This window comes from Oryzias latipes, chromosome 13 (genome assembly GCF_002234675.1).
Source record: "Oryzias latipes chromosome 13, ASM223467v1".
Classification (NCBI taxonomy): Eukaryota; Metazoa; Chordata; class Actinopteri; order Beloniformes; family Adrianichthyidae; genus Oryzias; species Oryzias latipes.
In genome coordinates, this window is record NC_019871.2 from 10,149,224 (window position 1) to 10,172,348 (window position 23,125).

At 41.0% G+C, this 23,125-nt stretch overlaps 2 protein-coding genes across 10 annotated transcripts in view; one reads left to right on the forward strand and one right to left on the reverse strand.

Moving 5' to 3' along the window:
- The first annotated feature begins 5,587 nt into the window (after window positions 1-5,587).
- dusp14 (dual specificity phosphatase 14) lies at window positions 5,588-14,369 on the forward strand. 3 transcript variants are annotated; one of them, XM_023961785.1, is made up of 3 exons: window positions 5,588-5,844; window positions 12,578-12,701; window positions 12,954-14,369. In XM_023961785.1, exon 3 carries the CDS (start codon window positions 13,055-13,057, stop codon window positions 13,682-13,684), a length of 630 nt encoding a protein of 209 aa, XP_023817553.1. In that variant the 5' UTR covers window positions 5,588-5,844; window positions 12,578-12,701; window positions 12,954-13,054; the 3' UTR covers window positions 13,685-14,369. The 3 variants fall into 3 exon arrangements, with proteins under 3 accessions (XP_023817553.1, XP_023817554.1, XP_020563821.1); XM_020708162.2 differs by lacking the exon at window positions 5,588-5,844 and adding an exon at window positions 10,751-10,848; XM_023961786.1 differs by lacking the exon at window positions 12,578-12,701 and having other exon boundaries at window positions 5,631-5,844.
- Window positions 14,370-20,958: 6,589 nt separating this feature from the next.
- synrg (synergin gamma) overlaps window positions 20,959-23,125 on the reverse strand; it is a 34,666-nt gene continuing 32,499 nt past the window's right edge. For all 7 annotated transcript variants that reach the window (XM_020708168.2, XM_020708167.2, XM_020708169.2 and 4 more), the window contains one exon: window positions 20,959-21,970. In XM_020708168.2, the coding sequence (XP_020563827.1) occupies window positions 21,839-21,970 (132 nt within the window). In that variant the 3' untranslated portion in view covers window positions 20,959-21,838. The remainder of the gene's footprint in view (window positions 21,971-23,125) is intronic.

Here is a 23,125-nt window from a genome sequence, read left to right on the forward strand (position 1 = left end):
TGTCATCTGTCAATTGGATGTGTCTTGGACAATCAGGTGAAGGGAGGGGGCAGACCTTTCAATCCCCACCTGGCGGTGAGTTGAAAAGGCCGGCGAAGGAAGAGGCTGGACAGACTTGGCTCGCCCAAACGAATTATGAGACTCTAGTGGGAACATCTGACTAAACGTAATGTCAGATAGGCCTTTTATCTCCCTCAACAGTAAATACAACATAAAAAAAGAGTTGTGGATTGTGTTTCTAGTGATCCTGCATGCCCAAAAAACCCACATAAAGCATGTTACAGCCAACATAAATGATTTATTATTAATCTGCTAAATAAAAGGTTGATCCCCAAGAAACATTATTGTTTGTGGAGTTTAATGCTACCAAAATCTGAGGCTAGAAATGCAAGAATTTTGTGTAAAAATGTTCTGCCTCAGAGTTTTGACCTGATTAAAAGAAAAATATAAAGTTCTGCATCAAAGGACTAGTGCTGTGTGATTTTGTAGTTCGAGATTTTTCATGATTTCTGCTGAGCAGAGCGTTGTTTCTCTGTGACACAGACCTTCGAAGTGCTTGGTGTTTTTTTTCTCTGTGGTGTGACGTGGGAAAGCGGTGACAAAAGCAGCAGGTCAGGCAAGAAGCTGCAGGCCTCCAGCAAGCTCATCAGAGCGGAGAGGAGCAGCCACATCGACCTTCGCTCACAGCCAGATTATGGTGACAGTTTCAGCCTTTGTTGATAAGAATGAGGCGGTGGTGGAAGCTGTCTGAGCTGAGAGGCAGGAATCACAACGGAACAGATGTGCAGGAGAAGGGGTTTAGACAGTTTCCTGATCAATGTTCAGAAAAAACCAGAAGCAACAAGGGGGAAATCTTCACTTTTGCACACATGAAGATCTTCTGAGCCACAAAAGTGAGCAGCGACTGCTTAATAGGATCATCTGCAGCTTGATCCTGATTCTCTCCTGATTCAAGCTGGAGATCAAAAAAAAAAAAAAATGAAAAAGAGTTTCAACTGGAATTTATTGTACAAGTTCAAAACTTTATTAAAGGAATTATAGTATTAAAGGAAAAATGTCTGTAAAATTGACACCTTCACAATCTGGATAAGTAATCTTTCAAAACTAGACTTGAAAGATGGGATAGTCTCATATCACGCAGTGTTATTCGCATTTTTTTTACATGGACACCCACATCATCAGCGTTTCAGTAAACCACCCTATAAACCCTAAAAAACGTGCTTAACAGAATGTATGAACATTTCGCAGTTGGAAGTGTCTGAGTGAAAGATAATACATGAAATTGCATTGCTGCAACTTCAGATAGAGTGTTTGTGACCTGAAGTGCCTCCGTTTAGCTGCATTAAAACCTCTAGCAAGTTCCTCAGGTTTATGTTGAATCTCACAGGCTTTCACACATCAGTGCAGAAATGCTTTAATCAGGTTTAAATAGATTCCATGCCAACCAGGATGTACCAAATGCGGCAGTTCCTCAAATGCCCACTAGAGGCTGGATTCAAACAACAACATTTTTTTGACTCCAATTTTAAAAACTTTACACAAAAATTAAACCTGTGCACAGTCTGATTCAAAAGAATGTTGACATTATGCTTAATTTTCTATCGAGGACAACTGAATTAGTAAATCTCAGACATTGTTGTCAAGAAGTCACTGTGTCAGTTATTTTTTTACAGTAAAATTAATATATTTTTGAACAACAGCCTTACTTGCACACCATTTTTTGCTCTATCTGTATGTGAGTGGTAACTGAGAGATGTGTTACCTTAAAACTCTTCAAACATTTTGGCAAAAAATGCAAAATGTCCAAAAAAATTTTTCTAAAATAGTAAAAAATGTCTCAGATGAATAAATAAATGAAAACAGCCTTTTTTAGAACTACAGCACCCAACAGGTTCTTCTTGCTAAAGCGGATTGCCCTCACTTCTGTCAGAAGCCTCCTCTTCTGTTTTGGAGAGGCAGGAGGGCAGCAGATGGAGCAGATGTCAATGTCAGCGCACTGAGTGTGTGCAGAAATGTAGCTCTTCTGAAGCCACCTACGCAGGCAGACTGCCTGAAAAGACGGCCTGACTCCTCAGAAAGGTGAACAAATGCTGACTTCCTTCAGAGGGAAAAGGATCTAATTACTGACTTAAAAGGGAGATTCAGCCTAACACAATTCTGCTTAAAGACACCGTTCAAATCTCTGTTCACTCAAAGATGGATTATTATTGCTAGAATACCTTTGGACAATCTTTACTCGTGGATTGGACTTTCAATAAGACCTTAATTCTGAAAGAGTTTATAAATTTTTTATCAAATTGAAAATCAAAAGATTGTGCAGCATAAGGTTAATGTTTTTCTGGACTTTGGGAAATCAGATGCCTGATAATTATAGATTTGATGTGGTCTAAACGGAGACACACTGAGTTCATAATCCAAGATCTTTCTGCAATTTAAGAAGAGAGAAAAAAAGGAGGCTGGCGTCTTCTGAAAAGTGAGCAGAAAGATATCGATGAATTTGTTTTTAGAGCTTCTCCTTTCCGGGTGTCTCATCGATTTTTAACATCGCTGTTATTCAAGGAAGAAGGGAGAAAGATGTCTGCCCTGGGCTTCGGTGTGTTGCTGCGAGACACTTTATAGGACATACAAATACACACACAGGGATCTATTCCAAATCAACAGAGGGAGCAGAACACACCTGTGCTGTGCCAGACTCTAACCTACATTTGTTCCACACATACACACTCATCTGGCTGTTATAGCGAGCTGGGGATTATGTGAGGTGGACCTATCAACACAATAGGTTGCCTTGGCAACCAGGTCTGTGGCACACTGGTGTCTGAAGAGAGGAGAAAAGGAGGGGCATCTCGTGAGCAGCCTGTGCACGCACATGTGCGCACACTCTCACCCTGTTGCTGGAGCTCATCTGCTGGCAGAGGAGTCGTGACTAACCTCAGCAGGGAAGCCTGCTGCCCCCCCCCCCCCCTCCTCCATGTGCCCACTTTCCTGACACTTGTGAAGGCAGCGAGTCGACCGCAGACCTCAAAGATGCAAAGATGACATGGCTTCAATGTCGCCTTCTGCAGGGACGTTGAGACCCTTTGCCCAGCCCGTCCCCTCCATTGCTATTTCCAGCTGTCACATCTGGAGCAATGGTGTCGCCTGTGGGATCAGCAGGGACTTTATTTAGACCCCCTCCACCACCACCATCCACACACTTTCTTCTGCATCTCCACCTCTGCTGACCACAAAACCGTTCCGTTCTCCTCATCTTACCACCCTTCGGCTTACGCACAAGCTGCAGACAGAAATAAACATTTCTAGCGTTACAGGCGGGCTGGCGAGAGCTTTGCTTTCTCGGGGTAATCTTTCTTATTAGCCGATGAAACTGATCTTTTGATGAGCTCAGGTTACAAACTCATCGGGGTGGGGAAAATGTTGTCAGCCCCCAGTTTTTTCCCTGATTAATTAAATATGCGTTTACATTAGCAGTACTGTTAAAGGAGCAGTTCGTAGTCTGTAAGTACACAGGGTTTGAGGTCAAAGTGCCTCCGCTCTGTGGAGCCCATCAGCTGGCTGCTGTCACAGGCGGTCCAGGTTAATCAGTGTCAGCTCCTGCTTGTTCAACCTGCAGCTGCTTGTTATTAGAATGGTGGTGTCAATGTAAATGTTTAGCCACCATGGCAGACCGTTGTGAAGTATTACACGGGAGCGTCTTCCCAGAATGCCTCTGACTCATCTGACATTTCAGCATGGATGTCTCTGCCCCTCCATCCATCTACTTTCCTTTCCTCCGTTCTAATGGAAAATTCAGTCGGGCATTTTGTGCCACACTTTCCTCATGGGGCCAAACTTCGATCTATCTTCCATCTGAAAAGGTTGCATTCGTGCAGGATTGCAGATGTATGCCTCACACAGGTTTCTAATGCCCATTTTCCACCTGTTAACCACCACATTTACTCAATTCATCCTTCCTTTTTTTAGCTCTTAAACTCAGGGGGTAATTAGGAGTGACTGAGGCTGATCCACAGGTTTATGGTTAGTGTAATATCTCCCCCAGGAGCCCTTTGAATGATAATTGACTTGTCTAATCATGGATACATTCTCCAAAGGATGCACAGACAGCCCTCCAGATACAAATGCAATTCTGAAGGTCTGAGACAGAAAACATTTCATCAGACTGGGTATAAAAAGAAAACCCAAAGAAGAGTTTGTTTTCTCTGCAGCTCCCTGATACATTAAAATTGATAATGTGTGCAAAAGAGCGGCTTGCACAAGCAGAAGCACATTGTCTGGGCTGCTGTGGGTCAAAGAATTCCAGGTGGTTCAGCAGATTTGATGGGATTTGAACCTGCAACGCAATCACACATATTTCATATGACTAAACATTTTGGGAGTTTGGTGTGGGATGTTCATAAATGATGCAAATGATGTCTCCGCTTGTGCTTCCAGATCTAAGATGCTGCCCTTGAGCCTTCATTAAAACTAGTTTAGCTGAGCAGAAAAGTTTAATTTGGGGAAAAAAAATCAACTTGACATTTTACAAAATCAATCATTAAATATTGAGTCAAGTTTCTGAAGGCCCGAAAATGATGAAATATGTCATTTTTTTGTTTTAAGGACAGTCATTCAGTACTAAAGTCAAAATTAGAAGACATAAATGGACCATGGTCTTCAAGTTACAAATCACATTGCAGCTACAGGCTCAGTCAATGTTTAGCCAAGTTTCAATGAAAGTACAAGTACCCAATTATCCAGGTAACAAAGTTTAACTTATCCAACATTAAGCTTAACCCTTGTGCTATCCTAGGCACTTTAATGTTGGGAGTTGGGTCATCTAAACCCACTAGACAGTGCGCTGAACCTTTTTTCTTCAATGATTTGTGAACCTCACTGGTGTCCATGGATTACATGAAATCTTTCCACCTTTGTCATAGTAGGGAGAACACGTCAATGTAAGGGTGGGGTCATCTAAGATAGCACAAGGGTTAAATCACAAGGTTTGATTTAAGGGAACAAACTGTGAAATTGGTGGAGAGAAAAAAAACACACAAAACTAAATGCTTAAACCTGTCAACTTCTTAAAAACTCCATGCAGAATTATATTATTGTTTATTTGTATTAAAGCTTAAATGAGATTACCTAAAGGAAGTTACTTTGTATATTTTCATGAGATTTAATGCTAAAGTAGATTATACAACAATTTAACACCAAAATCTTTTCTTGTAAATATTTAAATGTCACTATTCATTCAAAATGTGTTAACGTGGAGTTGTTTTGTGATACTCATCCTCTGTAGCAAACAAGCTTAAGTTATTTTTAATAATTGCTATCTAACTTTTTACATTATTATTACATTATTTTGTTTTTGGTTAATATTTTGTTTATTTGTTCTTGTCACAATGTCGTAATTTTAGGTTTTTATGACTTTATTGAATTGTTTCTGTTTATTGTGATTCTCTAAAAATGTCTCTTGCCTGTCAGGTGTTGGTGGTGCATTCAAAGACCACGTCAATGCTTCGGAAATGTTTGCAAAATCCATGACTCGCTTAACCTCTTAGCTGTGAAACAGGCTCAAACACACCTTCCAATAGAAAAGCCTGGAATCCTGTTGGTGAGCACAGATGCTCCTCCTCCTCCCTCCTCCTCCCTCCTCTTCCTCTGCGGGGCACTGATCACCCCTCATACCTCACGCAGCTCAGCCAGCAGCGTCGGTCCAGGCGGATGTGCGGATTCTCCCCCAGACTCTCTCATGATGCACGCCGAGGGTCGCTCGTTTCCGCCCGGCTGCTCGCCGTCCTTTCGGCCGCGTGTGTGATCGGACTGCCCGTGGATGCGTGACAGGAGCCGAGCCGGCTCTGACTGGTGAGTGGAGTTCAGCAGAGGTAGGCAGTTTCAGCACCACGCTGACCTCCCGGGGAGCCGCAGAAGAAAAAAAAAACGATGCTGCACCTTTGATTGAAGCTTAAAGTTCAGTGAAGAGGAGGAAGGAGGAGGGTTGCGTGCGCCAAGAGCGCTCCTTATTCACGCGCAACCGAACAAAGTTAGCCGCGTGTTTCCTCAAAACAGTTAAAATACATTTTTACACCAAAATCTAGAGCATTTCAAAGCCAGATTGGGGCTTTTATTATAAGTTTTCCTGTTCAAATGGTGGATAAAAAGATGCAAATGGCACTATTTTCATGCCAAAAATACATGTATTTTTACCAATTGGAAAATGAGATTTTTAACATCAAATTCCCTGAAAGTTAAAGGTCAAAGGTCAGGTCTGTGCTGCTTTGATCGCTTTAATGAGTTTAAAGTTGACTTTTAGAGTGACTTTGGTTGAATTGCAAAAGGAAATGTGTGAGACTTTGTTTTCCTGAACTCTGTCTAAAGAAGCTTACATTTTATATATATATATATATATATATATATATATATATATATATATATATATATATATATATATATATATATATTACTTTTATCTTTAATTAAGGGGTTTGTAAATCCTCTTCACTGCTCACACCCGTCTCATGCCCAGTTCTCCCTCTGAGTGGATGCTCATCTTAGGGTTGTGCCGATGGACGATATCATCGTCCATCGTGATGGGTGACTGACATCCAGATGGAGAGACCACCATCGTGATGCCACGCCCCCGCCACGTTGCGCGTCGACACCATAAGCCGCGGTTACATGTGCAAAATATCTTGATGGGATCAATGGTCGGATTAGAATCCAACCGTGTAGATGGGCCGAGAAAAATGTTTTCAGAATATAAAAACGTTCACTAAGGTCACACTTTACGTCGGAATAAATCATTCGCACATGCGCAGTAGGGTTTGAAAACCGGAAGGATATAAATTCCGCCAGCGGCTTTTTTTTTTCAAACTTTATTGAATGTAACAATTCAATACAAAACAATGTTAAACAGCGCCGAGCGGCTATATACATTGACATGTCAGCTCGGTAAAATACGAGATGATCTTCTAAACGTGCTTTTAATAATGTTACGGTTATTATGAAACACCTGTTCGCTCATCATTTGAATTTTAATCCGTGTGGTCAGTACGGTCAGTGCTTTTTCTGAACGAAGCCAGGATTAGCAGTATGCTAACACGGGCTAACAACATTAGCTTTGGGTGGTGCTGCTTGCTGGCTGCACGTAAACATGTAAGAATAACATCAGCCTTTATTTAGTCGGGACACGACTGGAAACACAAATCCGCGTGATTGTTTGAATGTTTTCTAAGGACTGAGTGACATTTCTGCTTTGAAGCTCAAACTGCTGTGTGTGTGCTGACGATCCGAGCTGTGCTGTGACACACACTTTTAGACCCGGTTCTGAGTTCGGTTGCATGTACCCCTAGAGCTGCGGGACGGATCGCAGTCTTAAATCTCATCAATCATAGCGCTCATGTAACAAAGCACCCCCCCCCCCCCCCCTTCCCCTCAAACACAAAGCTGTAAGTCTGCGCTCCGCCGGTCCACTTCACTAGTGAAGTGCGGGAGCGGACTACTTCTTTTCTATTTTGTTTGTTACTTTTTTTTTGTTAAAGTCACTTCCCTCAGTTTATACTGGATCATCGCGGATTAGTCATTAGTTGGGAAATAAAATGAAAAAAGCAAAAAAACGAATAGCAGTTATATAAGAACGAAAAATGTAAAAAATACCCCCCCCCCCCCCCCCCCCCACGATGTCATTGTCCATCCCGATGGTTGACAGCAAACATCGTCAACGGCCAAATTAGGGGACATCGCCCAACCCTAGCTCATCTTTTTCTGAGCAGCACGTAAAAAATACTGGCTTTCCCTGCTGGTATTTGTCTGTTTTCAGTCATCTTACCCCACAGTGTAATTTAGAAAAAGACCAGGCTACGGTCTGATCTCGTGAAAGGGAGGTTTCCATCAGTGCTGCTGCATTCGTTTTCCAGCAGGTGGGTCACATTTCCACTTTTTGTTAATGGAGGGGGAAATGGACCCCGGAGGAATCTTACCGGCGTGGGAGCAGCATCAGGAGATCTGTGATCTGGGTCCACCTGTTGACAGAGCCAGATGACTGAGCGACTGTTTGAATACATCGAATACTTAACTGGAATAAATGCAAAGTGACCCAGAACTCTGGCTTTGGGTCTGATCATTTTGATGGTCTGATGGTGTTGTTGGTGTTAATTTGATTGGCAGTGAGCTTCAGTGTCTCTAACCTACAGTAACAGATTTTGCTTGGGTGACAGCTTGTGCATAATGCTCCCTCCTGTGCTCTGTGCTGCCTCCCTCGTGCCCAGCCTGGGGTATAAATAACCATGTGGATGGAGCAGATCAGCATTGCTCAGCGCCATGGAACCATACATCAGCACTTTGGAAGGGGCCAGTCGGCAAAATTTTGGGTTCTCTTATCCTCACCTCATCGATGTGCTAGATCTGTATTGTTGATTGGACGGTGGTTCCTGCTGCACAGCTTTCATCTTTTTTGCTAGATATGAGAATTAATGCACCAACTATGTCATCCAGAAACTCTTTACAGTTCAAGCAATTCATCACTTTAGCAAGGTCATTGTGGTCTAACCTGAGAAATACAGAGATTAGGGTTGAGCAGAAAAAGATGGGAATCAGTGTTGTGTTTACAGAACATGAAAAAAAGGTATGTTTTGATATTTAATGTTGTGAGATAACAGTTTAAGGATGAAAATGTAAATATTTCTTAACCTTTAGTGTGTCATAGTAAACTACAGTTTAAACTACAGTTAAATATTTCTGATTTGAATCCATTGCCTCCATTTACTGAGGCATTTTTTTAAAGAATTGTTTCAAATCAACATATTTTGGTCTTTATTGGATAATGACAAAAGTCACACTTTTATTTAAATAGATGGATGGATAGATGGATGCTTTATAGATCTCTAGGGAAATTACATGGGAGTCTATAGGTCCATACACCCATCAGATCTCTCACACTGTAGATTAAAACACACATTAAAAAGATATATAGGTAAAAAGTGTTCAAATATATCAAATAACCCAATAATAACAATAAAAAGAGAATAAAACATAGCTGAACATTTAATGTGCAATGTCCCCCTTTCTATTTGGTTTGGTCAGCATTCACACTGCCCTTTCAAGGGTGGACTAAACAGCTGTATTGGCTATAACAAACTTTGACTGGGGTGGAAAAAAAGTGCAAAGATGAAAAACGTCATATTTAGACGAAAAACCTTCATTTTCTCACTACACCATGTTAATAGACAAGACATATTTAGATTTTATCAGGATTTGTCTTTTTAAGTTTACATTGTGGATTGTTCTTGCTTTCTGCCTGAAAAACACACTCTCATATATTCACTCAGTCTACTGGATGGTCAGTCTGCATTCATATTGTAGTGAACCACACCAGAGTTCGCTTGCAAGTGAACCCTTGATCCTCACTTTTAGCCAAATTCAGGCTAACTTTTTAGTTTAGTACCAGAGTTCAGGTGAGCTTTTACAACTGCCCAAACAAAAAATGGACTATTTGAGGAGAATAAAACTGGTGCAGACCCAACTGTCTCATGGTGGAGGTGCCCAAAGCAATGGACAGAGAACTATTTGTCTAAAAGACTTCAATGTGTAACGTGAGATAAACCACCTTCCTTGACTATTCTTATTGTCTGCACTGTCTATTTCTTTAGTTACATAGATGTATTCAGTCAACCAGAACAGAAAATTGAATGAATAAAGGAAAAACAAGCAATGGAGTTGATTTTAAAGACCTGGATTAAGCAGCCCAGGTTTTAAGTGTATAAATCCTTGACCTTGCATTTGTGTATAAAGTTTATTTAGTCTAATCTTAAAACTGCAGCACATTTCTAATATTTGATTCAGAAAATGTATAATTAGCTTTGACTGACAAAATTGTTTTAAAATTAGATTAAGTCATTTCCAGAGAACATGCAGGTACTGTAGATATTGGTGGTAAATGCTATTTTCGTCCTTTTATTACTGAAGGCGATACTAAGAAAAGGGGAAACAGCTGCAATGCCAGCACCTCCATGACAGCTGTGAGAGCGGTTATTGACAGCTGGCAGTAAACAGGGAGGGACTTCATCCGGAAATCCTCCCTTTTCTCCAGCATCAGGAAGCAGACCATGCTGAGATGGCACAGCTGTGATCGATTGGAAATTATGCTTTTTTTCATAGTTCAAGGGTGACGTTGAAGTGAAGCAGTTACAACCCTCGGGGTGATACAGTCTGCTCTGCAGTGACTTCTATTTTGGTGCAAGCTCCAAGCTATAAATCTATTTAAAACAGTAGGCTGGCATCCTTGAAACTAAACTTTTATCTGAGGTGGAGAATGAAGTCTTTCCGTGAGGGTTTTAAAGGTCGACCAGGGTTTTGTTAACTAACTAATCATAAAAGAATAAGAGTCAAGGTGTGGGTGATGCACAACATGGGCAGCTGCAGTATGTCTGGTGTGTTGGCTCTGTTCATCTGCTGTTAACAGCAAGAGACACTTATTATTAAAATATGTGCAGTTGTGTGTAAAAACAACAAAAAATAACTTGCTTTGATTATAAAATTTGCCAAATATCACTATTAAAAAACTGTGTTTTTACTAAGGTGGGAAAAAATATGTGCATCTACATGGACACATATGACCATGGCTTGGATGTTGGTCGTGGTAAAATATTCTCCTCCCATCTTCACTTAAATTTACTTTCAACTCACATAACAGCTTTTACAGCTTTTTGATGATGTACCAGTAACTTCCTGGTTAACGTTGAACTGACACAAAGGTTTTTTTTTTTTTGTTTCTGTGGTCGTGTTTTTCAGAAATTAGAGAAAACATTGAATAAATGAACAAGCCGGACTCTGACCCTGTGGTAATGCCAATAACTGTCTAAGAGAACTGGAGTGAGTGAGTGTGACATCGACCATAGAAATTGACTTACTTCTGGCTCCAGTTAAATTAAGTCAATTTAGTCGTTATTTTTTTCATGATATGAACGCCACCATGCTAGAACCAGAAATAGTCAGTATGCAGTGGTTGTCCATGTTGGTCTGTGATCTGTCAATCAAACACTTCAAATGTTCCACGTGAGACCACATACATTTATTGAGGCACCTGACAAGCCAACTTGATTAAAGCTATAGAAAAATGTGGAAAAAAATAGGATCAGCAAGAACATTTTTTTCTTTTTCAGGTGACTATAAACATTTGTTCATCTCGAACAAATGTTTATAGTCACCTGTGACCCCACCTTATCCCTTGTGACCCCACCCTTACAGTGACGTGTTCTCCCTACCATGACAAAGGTGGATAAAGGTGGAAAGATTTCATGTAATCCATGGACACCAGTGCAGATCTCAAATCATTGAAAAAAAAGCTTCAGTGCACTGTCTTGTGGGTTCTAGATGACCCAACTCCCAATGTTAAAGTGCCTAGGATAGCACAAGGGTTAATGTAAACCTAACAGAACGGATTGGGAATGTTTCTTAAAGCCTAATTTCACAGGGAAGCAATTTGTTGTTTTATACCAAAATACAGAGATGTACTTTTTGCGTGGGAGTTAGGTCAGCCGAACAAACTCACTTTAATCTGCCCTCCAGGCCAACGTACAAGTGTGTCAGATATGGACAATTTTATATCCATGAATTTTTTGGTATTCATCCATCTTCTAAATGGATGGGCTCTGGTGACGGGATACACCCAGGTCACCAGTCTGACACAATCGCACACCCATACACACTTATAGGGACACTTAAGTAACAATTTAGATGGTGTCTAAGAAGAAGCTGGAGAAAACCCAATGTATGCAACATGCTAATTTCAAAGAAAGGTTAATTTGTGGTTGTGTTTGGGGTCCCCCAGCTGGGACTTAAAGCAGGGCCTTGTTGCTTTAAGGTGAGAGCGCCAACCACTGCACCACCGTGTTTTGTATTTTCTGGGGAATTTCTTGACCCTGAAGGGAAACTGGTTTATACCTGGGAAGAATGGCAGCTGTCTTTGTTTCTCTGCATGTGAAGTATCTTTCTTACTGTCACATGCAGAACTTTTCTTTAGAAATCTTTTTATTTTAATTAGGAGAAATCGTGTTTTTGAACACGTGGTGAAAAATAGGCTTAACATGATGAAATTTATGGAAAAATGTGTAAGAAAAAACATGCAGAAAATATGCTTAACCAGAGCAGTGAAGATAAGGAATACCTTAAATTTTATTAGTGCTGGAAGTTGGTGCCTCTGCCCACAAGAAAAAGAAAACTTAGAGTAATTTATAAGTAATTTTTACAAACCTTTTTACACTGATGTGTAGAAAGTTGTGGTCTGCGATAACTGCTTGGCATTGTGTTAACACACAGTGGGGCAAGAAAGTCAGTATTTGTCAATTTTGTACCTTTAATAACCAATTGTAGCTATATTTTTAAATTGCATGTTGGAATCTACCAAACTGTCCACCTGAATGAAAACAGTTTTTTTTTTTTTTTTTTTTTAGATTTAAGTCATTATTTGCCCCGTGCAGTTTAGTGCAGACCAATGAATGATGTTCCCGGCAGCAGCACTAGCAGCTCAAGAGACGAGATGTAATCTGTATGTGGAGCTGTGGATGGCTGAACATGAGATGAGATGTGCGTTTGCCTGCAGGGAGACTGCACCCACATGTCAGACGGAGGGTTAACTGAGGCCAGTCAACCTGAATTTTGTCAACACCTACGGCAGACAGACCTGTAACAGAAGCACACGATGCCTGAGAGCGCCGTACCGACAGGTGATGTGGCTGCATTGGATTCAAGCATCAGAGTGGTTTGTTTAAAATAGACCTGAAGGTTTTTTTTTGTCTAGGTTTTTTTTTCTGTTGTAAATGTGGATTACATCTTGGCACTGGAGCCATGAAAACAAAGGATTTTTTTGTTTGCAAACTGCTCTGATCTTCCTCATTGAAGCGTTTGTTTGTCTGCCTACACTAAGATAGAAAGATGTTTGATTTGGAAAGACACTGAAGTCTGTTTTTGTCTTTCAGGAGCTGCCTGACTGGTCTCGCTCCACTACGATGGTTTTAAATTCCTGAGAATCCTCTTGTTTGGACATTTTTTACTTCCTTGAAGAGCGTTTGATTCATCGATGGGTTCCCGCAGCCACGGTTTCTTCCACCACCACCACCACCACCGGAGTTCTGTGGTGCCCGCAACAGTCCCCAGGCTTCTCCAGGAGAATGGCAACCTCCTGGGAGGGATCGCTCAGATCACTCCCAACCTCTTCCTCAGCAGAGGAAACGTTGCATCCAACCGCAGCCTGCTGCTGTCCAAAGGCATCACCTGTGTGGTCAACGCCACCATTGAGCTTCCTAACTTTAACTGGCCTCACATGGAGTATGTGAAGGTCCCGCTGGCAGACATGCCGCACTCGCCCATCTCCTTGTACTTCGACAGCGTGGCCGATAAGATCCACAGCGTTGGACGCAAACGAGGGGCGGTGCTAGTGCATTGTGCGGCGGGAGTGAGCCGCTCCGCTTCGCTGTGCCTGGCGTACCTCATGAAGTACCACCGCGTGTCTCTGGCTGAGGCCCACGCCTGGGTTAAGGCCCGCCGGCCCGTCATCAGGCCCAACGGCGGTTTCTGGCGCCAGCTCATAGAGTACGAGAGGAAGCTGTTCGGCAGAAACTCTGTCAAGATGGTCCAGACGCCATATGGGGTCATACCGGACGTTTACGACAGAGACCGCAGGAGCCTGGCTCCATACTGGGGCCTGTGAGAGCCTGAGCAAACCGCCCAAAGTCACAGTGAGGAGAAACGAGTGGTGTAGCTGTACATGTGTGAGACTTACTAACTAAACACTAGTGTGTTTGGATCAGTGGAGTTTAACCAAACACCCAGTGCCTCTGTTTATTGTTTGAGTAGGAGTAAAGCAACTTCAGAAACAGAATCCTGTGGACCAGATATGACCAAACGATGGCGAACTAAAGAAAAAAAAATCTAAAGTGTGAAGACGGGGCTTTCTGTCTGTCGGTCTGTCTTTGGCGCGCCAGTGGAGGCGATGACTCCATGAAGGTGTTTGTTGTGATTCTGCAGCTCTGACATTGATGTCCGTTTCCTGGCGTGGTGTCCCGTGCTAGTATCGTGTCGCAGTTCTATTCAGTGTGAGGAGCAGCAGCCTGCTCTCGATTTACAGTAGCATTACAGAAAAGTTAGCAGAAAAATATTAAACGGAAAAATTGAAGGGAAAAGATAAGAGTCCACTTTAAGTGAAGATTTAAGATGTTGCATTTACCTTTATTTTAAGGTGAAATTGTGAAAAATGCCAGCAAAGTTGAGCGAAAGCTCCTGTGTAGCACAGGGTTGACTGCTCTGTCCTGTGACCACAGTATGTTGCTGTAGTGCTTTTTGATCATGTATTAAAGACTATATCTGCTGCTTCAGAGAAGTGGTAGCTCTATGAAGGCTGCTTTTTGTCCCATTCTCTTTGCCCTAAATTTGCATTTAGACCGGGTCAAACTAAGGTCCAGACCACAAAATGAACATTTGTGTGCTAAACCAGGTCCATCTGGGGTTTGGTTTTCTTCTGAAGATTCCATATGTGGTGAATATTTCTATGTTGTTTGGTGAACAGCTGCTGATTTAGAGGGGAGAATGGGTGGCAATCTGTTTAAAAGTGGGCGCATCTTTAAAATATGAGCTTTAAAAATATACAAAAATGCAATTAAAAAAAGCATACTTAGAAATGGAAGGAAAAATATAAATGAACATAAGATAAATAAGCACATCATTAACATCAATATAAAAACCGTTTTCTTAAAGAATACAGTAACACAAAAGGTATATGCAAGATATTTTTATGTTATTATTCTACATTTGAACAATTGAATTTTTTTAAAATAAGTTCTAGCTTTCAAAACTAAGACTAATAAAATAAAGAGCTGATAGCAAAGTAGTGCAAACACTGGCAGATAGGCTTGTTAAGAAGAAGTTGAAATGGTCATTAAACAGAAATTCTTCCTCCTTCGGCTTCTCCCATCAGGGGTCGCCACAGCGAACAAGTCGCATGGTAAACTTGGCAATGTTTTATGCCGGATGCCCTTCCTGACGCAACCTTCTCAAACCGGGCTTGGGACCGGCACAGAGGTAGAGAAGGGAACAGGGAGCAGCCCGGAGTCGAATCCTGGTTTCACGGACGGAAGGCGCCGCAAACCAGCACGAGCTAAACCGGCTCCCTTCATTAAACAGAAATTGTGCCCCTTAATTCATGAGTACAATCTTAACTCGATTAATTTTGATCTACAGGTAAGATCAATTTGGTTCATCAATACCAATCTCCCTGATAATGGAAGAAAGATCTCCAAAAGCCACTGATGTGTCAGTGAGTGAAGCAAAAAGGTATTTCTGCCATTTTCTAGTCTTTCCCTTTCTTGGCAATTTCCATAAAAATTGTTCAGGTTAAACTGAAGAATACGATGATTTGTCAAAAGACAATTTTCAAGTTCAAAAAGACAAGATTAGTCACTGCATTCAGACCGCAACAAAAGACGTGAGATTTCCTCTGGAGAAACTTTCCCCAGATGAAAGTAGCTTCAGCCTGTCACATTACCACAATAACCCTTGTTCTCAAAATTTTATTTATATGTATGCACTTCTCTGTGATTTTTTTTTCTTTTTTTCTGCAATTTTAGGTATGCAGTTCAATGTGCAATCGTTAGGGGTCCAAACACAGAAAGACTGGACAAAACTAAGGTGATTTTCGAATTAAACGGATATTGACACTTACGACAGAACATTTAAAACTACATAAAAGAGCGACAAGACCCAACACAATGCAAGACACGACTAAGCAGAAACATCCCACAACATGACCAAGCCAAGCCTTAACATGACAAAGCAAAAGTACTGCATATTCAAGCTGAACTGTCATTTGACTTAGCAAAATCATCCATAACATAACCAAACCAAAGTGTAACATGACTAAGCAAAAGCACCAAGAGGATGATAAACAAAAAGGGTAACTATGCAAAAGTAAAAGTGCCACATGACCAAGCCAGAGTGTAACATGAGTAAGCATGTTGTACTGTAGCATAAATGTGACATGACTAAAAATAAACATAAGATAACCAAGCAGAAAAAATGACATGACAAAGCAAAAGCACAAAATGACTAAACAATAGCAGAATGTGACTAAGCAAAAGCACAACAGGATTAAGCAGAAGTTAAATGACAAAACAAGGACACATCAGAACATAACACAGCAGAATAAGGCATGAAATGACTAAGCAGAGCCATGGCAAAGGGTGACGGACAGTGAGAGAAGAATGTGACAAGACGAGGGGCACCACTGATCATTCCACAATAAAACCAGGAAAGTTCATGCTTGGGAGAGCAGGAACACCAAAAAAAGCAGGTGAATGTACGGCAAGATGCAGGTTGTGCGATTGCCTTTCTTCCTTGAGAACACTGGATTACACAGCAGATGTCTTTGACTCCCCCCCCCCCCCCCCCCCCAGCTCAGCAAAGTATTAAACAGCATTATTTTTATTCTCCATAAATCTCATTTCTGTGCTTGACACAGAATGAGAAATTTCCTCAGATTTTGACTGACAGAGAGGAGATTTTCATGCAAAGCACCAAATCTGCATCGCACTGAAGTTAGGTGAAATGTGCTTCTTACCTTGTCACAAGGATTCAATGTCAGAAAACCTTTTGTAGATATGCTGCAGAGAAAAAAATATCGCTAAAATCAGTATAAAGCTATAGGCCTTTTACCTGAATGTAACAATCAATTCACTGTTCTATTATTATAGGATTTTTAAAGCTTTAATGTTTCAAGATATTTTTAACATTGGAAATCCGTGATCTTATTTTAATGACAAAACATAATGCGTCTGCTAGTTTTTCTTTTAAATTACAGGCAAAGGAAATTCTGGCACATTGAAATGCTGCAGCATCTCTTCATTCAAAGGTTTTTTTAGGTCTGCAAAGCCATTCTTCCCTCAGACATCTGTTCATGTGTCAAAGACACATTCTGTCATTCATTATCATTTGCTGTGCTTACAGACCAGCAGGCAGAAATTGATGAGTACTATTCATCTTGTGCCCACACCTCTAAGGGACTTTTGGAGTGGTAGCCGCCACAAACAACTCTATTCTCTACACAAACAAATTCAGTGTTGCAGTGACACTCAAAGTGGTGCCTTTAAGAAATTTGCTGCAAAAGAAAACAAACACCGAAATGTGTTTTTTTTTTCTGCCCTGTTTCCATGCCGTGTTAATGTGAGTACATGCAGGTGGTTACTGGAGCATAGTTTACCCCTAAAGTCCCCAGCAGCAGCAGCAGCAGCAGCAGCAGCAGTGTATCATCATCTGCCAGTAAAGCAGCAAATAGTCATTTGCATCTTTCTGAGCATCGGAGCAGACCAGGCTCCAGCAGAGAAGGTCATGCAGAACAAACTGCATCAAAGAAGTTTGTGAGACTAAGACAACAAATCAATAGAATGCAGTTGATGGTAAAGAGCCACAAACCTAAATCGGGCATGTTTGGTTTTTGGTCATGCGGGATGAAATGAAAACACAATTCTATATTTCTATGTTTATTCCAAGAAAAAAGTGTTTTTCTTTTTATTGTAATTGAATCTTCTGTTGATTCTTTTTAAACCAACTTTAGAAGTGTTGCTGTTATCTTGAAAGACTGATTGGATGGAAAGGTGAATGTCAATGTCATGCTGGGAGAGGCAGCCATGTCTCCTTCCCTCTTAAAGGGAAACATTTTCTACAAATGTGAGAGAATCTGTAAAATTAGACTTTATGTAAAATCCTTACAGAGCCTGACAGATGTTGAGAAATAATTTTTTTCAGGGGTCAAAGGTCTTAATCTCTGACCTATGGAACAATCATGAATGTGTGGGAATCTCAGACATAAATATGTGCTTTGAAAGCTTCAGGGCATTGTTGATTTGCAGCTCTTTTTTGGGTTTCAACCATTAATGACCTTCAGTGATCAGCATGAACTTCAGCTACGCTTCCAAATCATTTATAAACACTGACATTCCATTTAAAGAAAAACAAGATTTCCAGCCTTAATTAATGTCATGTTGTTATTTTCCCATTTTGACAATTGGATTTAGCGACACTGCAACACGTGTTGTGAATGTTGGTTTAATTCCAAGTGTGTGTTTCTCACTCTGAACAATTGCCACATGGAAAATGGCTGACTACACAACTGCAAGAAGCATCTGGAGGCCTTGATAACGGCCCCACGAGGCATATTTAGATCCTGTTTCTTTCTTTGGTGGTTATGAAAATGCAAAACAGAGGGTGCATGCATAAAGAATCCATAAGTCAGAATGATGGAAGGAAAAATAAAAAGAAAACAGCCTCACAGTTGGCTGAGGCCCACAGTTACTGCAGCAGAGAAGTTGTGTTTGTCATGAAACAAGTCATTGTTCCTCAGCGGGCTGCTGATGGAGTGTGTCGCCTCCGCGGCGTAACAGTGACTCATCTGTCTGCTGTCTTTGAAGCCTCAGTTGTCTGACCTGATTGATGGTGGAGACACGGAGCTGCAGGACTGTGAGCATGAGCTGTATTCAGGTTGCACTGAACTGAGAAAAGCCGTCATGTGTGCAGCCACACTTTTAACGGGGCTATGAGGTGCTGTCACTTCTGCTGCTTTTGATCAGAAGCCAACATTAGTACCGTTTTACAGCTGTATTTCTGCCAGGACAAAAAACTGCATGAATACCTTTCGATATTTGCAATCATTTTCTAAACGTAGGAATGAAATGCATTTGATCTGCTTGACAAGACTTTATCACTTCATTTTTGTTACTTTCTGTAATTAAACCACAAAATCAGAATTTTTAACAGTCTATTTTCTACATTCAGCACAAAAACAAACTGTTTAAATTTACTAAACCCTTGTGCTATCTTAGATGACCCCACCCTTACATATACGTGTTCTCCCTACCATGTCAAAGGTGGATAAAGGTGGAAAGATTTCATGTAATCCATGGACACCAGTGAAGATCACAAATCATTGAAGAAAAAAGCTTCAGTGCACTGTTTAGTGGGTCTAGATGACCCAACTCCCACTGTTAAAGTGCCTAGGATAGCACAAGGGTTACAATGATCAGGACTTTAAATTTACATTTACTAAACTGCCAGACAAATGCCAAAGTATTCAAATTCATCCAGGAGCCCTGGCAGAATGTCCTACTTGACCGCACAGAACAATCTTTGCTTGTCAGTCAATTTCCCTGTGGTGCAGCTTATGATCCCACTTTCAGAACTGAATCTCCTTTTTTTTAGATAACTGAGTTTTGTGATGTCTTTAAAGGTTCTCATTTTACCAACTCAAGGACAAATTGATACATTTTTTTTTAGATCTCCCAACTGTCACCTTGAATTATTCTTATGAAGAAAGCTGTTTTAACTTGCTGACATCGTGACCAGCAGGGCCAGAATGGATCCCAAACAGGAGCCTCTGCAGGTGGAACCAATATGATGATGGGCTGCGGCCATGAAACACCAAAGAGAGGCATCAGTTGAACCGCATTTCTTCTGAAGCAATTATTTCCGCTCAGCCTTTCAGACAACTGATGAGGGAAACAGAACGCAGAGATTCAGGCTGACAGTCTTCTTCAGTAATTGATATGAGCGCCTGTGATTTTCTGTAATCTTGCTGTTCACGGTGAGAAGAGAGGAATTCATTTTCCTCTCAAATTGAAATAGGGAATGGTACGAGATAAAACGAGTGCTGGAGAACACACCTGAAGAGTGGGAGAATGAAAATGAAAATTCCCCGAGCCCCGAGACATCTCTGCTGAAATGGCTGAGTTTGACCGCCAGCGAAGCCCAGCAAGAGAATGTTTTTCCATTTGTGTGGTAAAATGACAGAAATGAAGAGCACTCAGAAAAAAAGAAGACAAAAGAAGGAAATGCAGGAAACGAAGAAAAACAAGCAGCACTGCATAAGACAGTTATCTTTTTGTGATATTAACCAATTATCCCAATCAATTCTGCAATTGATTCTTGAATTGATGATTTCATTATATAAAAAAAGAAAAAAAGGCAATTAAATAATCTATTCATTAAACAAGCCTCTGTGGAAGAACTATATTCAGCTGACACCTCCTCATTCATGCTGGTCAAAAGCCTGGTCACACTGTGGCATCCAGTTCTTCTGCCAGGTTGTGGTACTTAGAAGATATGGAATTGCTGATGTCTCTCTGAATTAAAATGATTATTTTTATGACAGTATGCCTTGTTTTTCCTGATGGGGGAAACGGTGTCCCAAACTATGACATCACCATTTACTCCACGCTTGCACTCATTCATCCCTGATCAGGTTCTTCTACAGGTTCAGATTCCCAGCTTGAGAGTGGAGTGTGCTTTCCAGCAGGCCTGGAGATTGGCTAAAACTAGTCTTTTCTGGATTGTCTGGAGGGAGAGCTGTCAGCCAAATAATCCTACAAATTTACGCTGACAAGAGAAGTTGTCATCTTGGTGTGCTTTCTGCTGAGGACTTTATGTTGACCTCGACATCGTCTGTAGCCTTGAGTAGATGTCATTACAAACAAAGCTGGACTTGGTTGTTCCATCCAGATCAGTCAGCTGTGACATGCCAATTATTGCAGCAAACTCCTAAAGACCACTGGAAGGGCCAATGCCCACAGCTGTGGGTCCCAGTAGCTCAAAACATAAAAAACTGCAAAAATAATTTAAAAATCTATTTCAAATGTATACTTTATGGGCACATTTTTTGTTTCGACTCATTTTGTGTAACTGTCATTTCATTATTTTTATGAAATATTTTAAAATCAAATGGGAAGTTGGACCATTTTAATGAATATGACCCAAACTCAATTCTGCTGCTCATCTAAAAAAAAAAAAACACATTATTTGCCAATGTGGCATCATTTAAGAAGAAAATAGGAGTCAGCGACTTCTTGTTAAGTAGTATCACTGTAACAAATAATCCACTAAAACCTCATGTTTGTCTAAGTTTAGATACGTGTGATCCCCAAAAATCCAAAGACCACCACAATGTCCTGAAAGCACAAATGTTTATTGGAGTCTCATTTCCATTTTTCTATAGTTACAACACGGTACACAGAAAACCAAACTCTTCCGGACACAAAAGTCTTTTCTTTCACTTTTAACTCTTAGCTTTTATCCCTGTATGTAAGCCACATATTCACTCCTTTGTCTCAAAGTATCTAAAATATACATAAATACCCCCCAAATAGGTGCTGGGGTTTCCTCCCATCAGTGCAAAAGACATTCAGAGGAATTCATTCAATACCACACATAAAACAGTGATGCTGTCTTACAGTACAGCAGAAACTTTGAATTTCATATTTTAATATTTATTCCTATTCACCACCATTAAACTGCATTGAACAGTTTAATGGTGGTGAGTGTGTGTATTTATACACATAAATCATAAGATACTTCGACTTCCACCAAACTTCTGGTAGATGCATGTATTTCAAGTACAATGTTTCACTTCAATGTGTTTCCTTCACAATAAAATAAAAAAAGAACCAAAGTAACATTAAAACAACAAAATAAAATTTGCTACCAGTGTTTTCAACAGTATTGCACGCCTAATTAAAAATATCTTAAAGATTATTTTGCAGTCTTAACTCATCTTTCACCCATAATCAAGAGGAAAACAAGCAGCAGTAGTGATTGATTTCAAAGGGCCTCCTCTGTTGACCTTAGTGGTTTGTCTGGATGTGTAACAATGAGGTCGTGGAGGGAGAACGGGTCATCACACGGGCGGTCTGACCGACAGCTGAGGGTCGAAAACTGAAAGGGAAAATAAGAGGAATACAGACGGATCTAGTGACTTTAACGTCCTCGCTCTGCTTTCACTGCGAGGTGACAAACTCCTAATTAGACCCCGCATCGTTGCCGTGGCAGCTCAGAGCAGGTCAGGCAGGATGAGGCCGGGGGGTTTGGGCTCCACGCAGTTGATCCAGAAATTGGCACAGCTGGCGTGGTACTGGTGGCCCCCATACATCAACTTGAAGTTGTCCGTCTCGGAGTTGAAAGCCTGTAGGAGTCAAAAAGTTAAATGTTAAAGAGCATAAAGCATAAAAAGTAAAAAAGCAGAGATGCGCAACTCAACTCTCAACTCAACTTTATTTATGAAGCACTTTCATACAACAGTAGTTGAGACAAAGTGCTGAACACAATAGTAAAAAACATTAAAACATGTTAAGGGGGGGGAAACACAGAGGGAGATAAAACTATAGAAAACAGTAAACAGTTAGAAAAACAGTGGTCTCATATTGGGCTAAAAGCCAAGGCATAAAAATGGGTTTTTAAACGGGTTTTAAAAATGGACAGTGAAGGGGCTTCTCTAATGGCCAGCGGCAAAGTATTCCACAGCTTCGGAGCGGCTACAGCAAAAGCTCTGTCCCCTCTGAGCTTCCATCTGGACCTCGGTACCTCCAGAAGCATCTGATCAGCTGATCTGAGGCACCGTGCCGGCGAATAGGGAGAGAGAAGCTCAGAGAGGTACAGCGGGGCAAGACCGTGTAAAGATTTAAAAACAAGCAGAAGAATCTTAAAATGAATTCTAAAATGCACAGGCAGCCAGTGAAGCGATGCTAGGATCGGCGTGATGTGGTCTCTCTTGCGTGCTCCAACCATAAGACGAGCAGCTGCATTTTGAACACGTTGGAAACGCAAGAGAGACGACTGGCTGAGTCCAAGATAAAGAGAGTTGCAGTAATCCAGCCGGGACGTGATGAAAGCATGGATTACTGTTTCAAATTGTGCAGGTATTAAAAAAGATTTTACCTTAGCAAGTTGACTAAGGCTTAAAAAGCTTAACTTCACTACAGAGCTTATCTGTTGGTCCATCCTAAAATTACTCTCCAATTTAACACCCAAGTTAGAAACAGTTGATTTTAAGAAACCAGTCAGAGAGCCCAGATCAATCGGGGATGGTCCACTAAAATCATTCGGTCCAAAAATTACAACTTCTGTTTTCTTTTCATTCAAACTCAAGAAACTTAGGGCCAACCAGTCCTTAATGTCATGGAGACATGACAGGAGCCGCGTCACAGAGAGATTATCCTTTTTAAGCGGCAGATAAATCTGACTGTCGTCAGCGTATAAATGAAAGGAAATGCCGTGTTTTCTTAGAATGGACCCTAAAGGTAACAGATATAAAGAAAACAGAAGAGGTCCCAAAACCGAC

What these genes read in the sequence shown, in the direction of transcription:
- dusp14 (XM_023961785.1), top strand. Translation starts at nt 13,055, where the DNA reads ATGGGTTCCCGCAGCCACGGTTTCTTCCACCACCACCACCACCACCGG.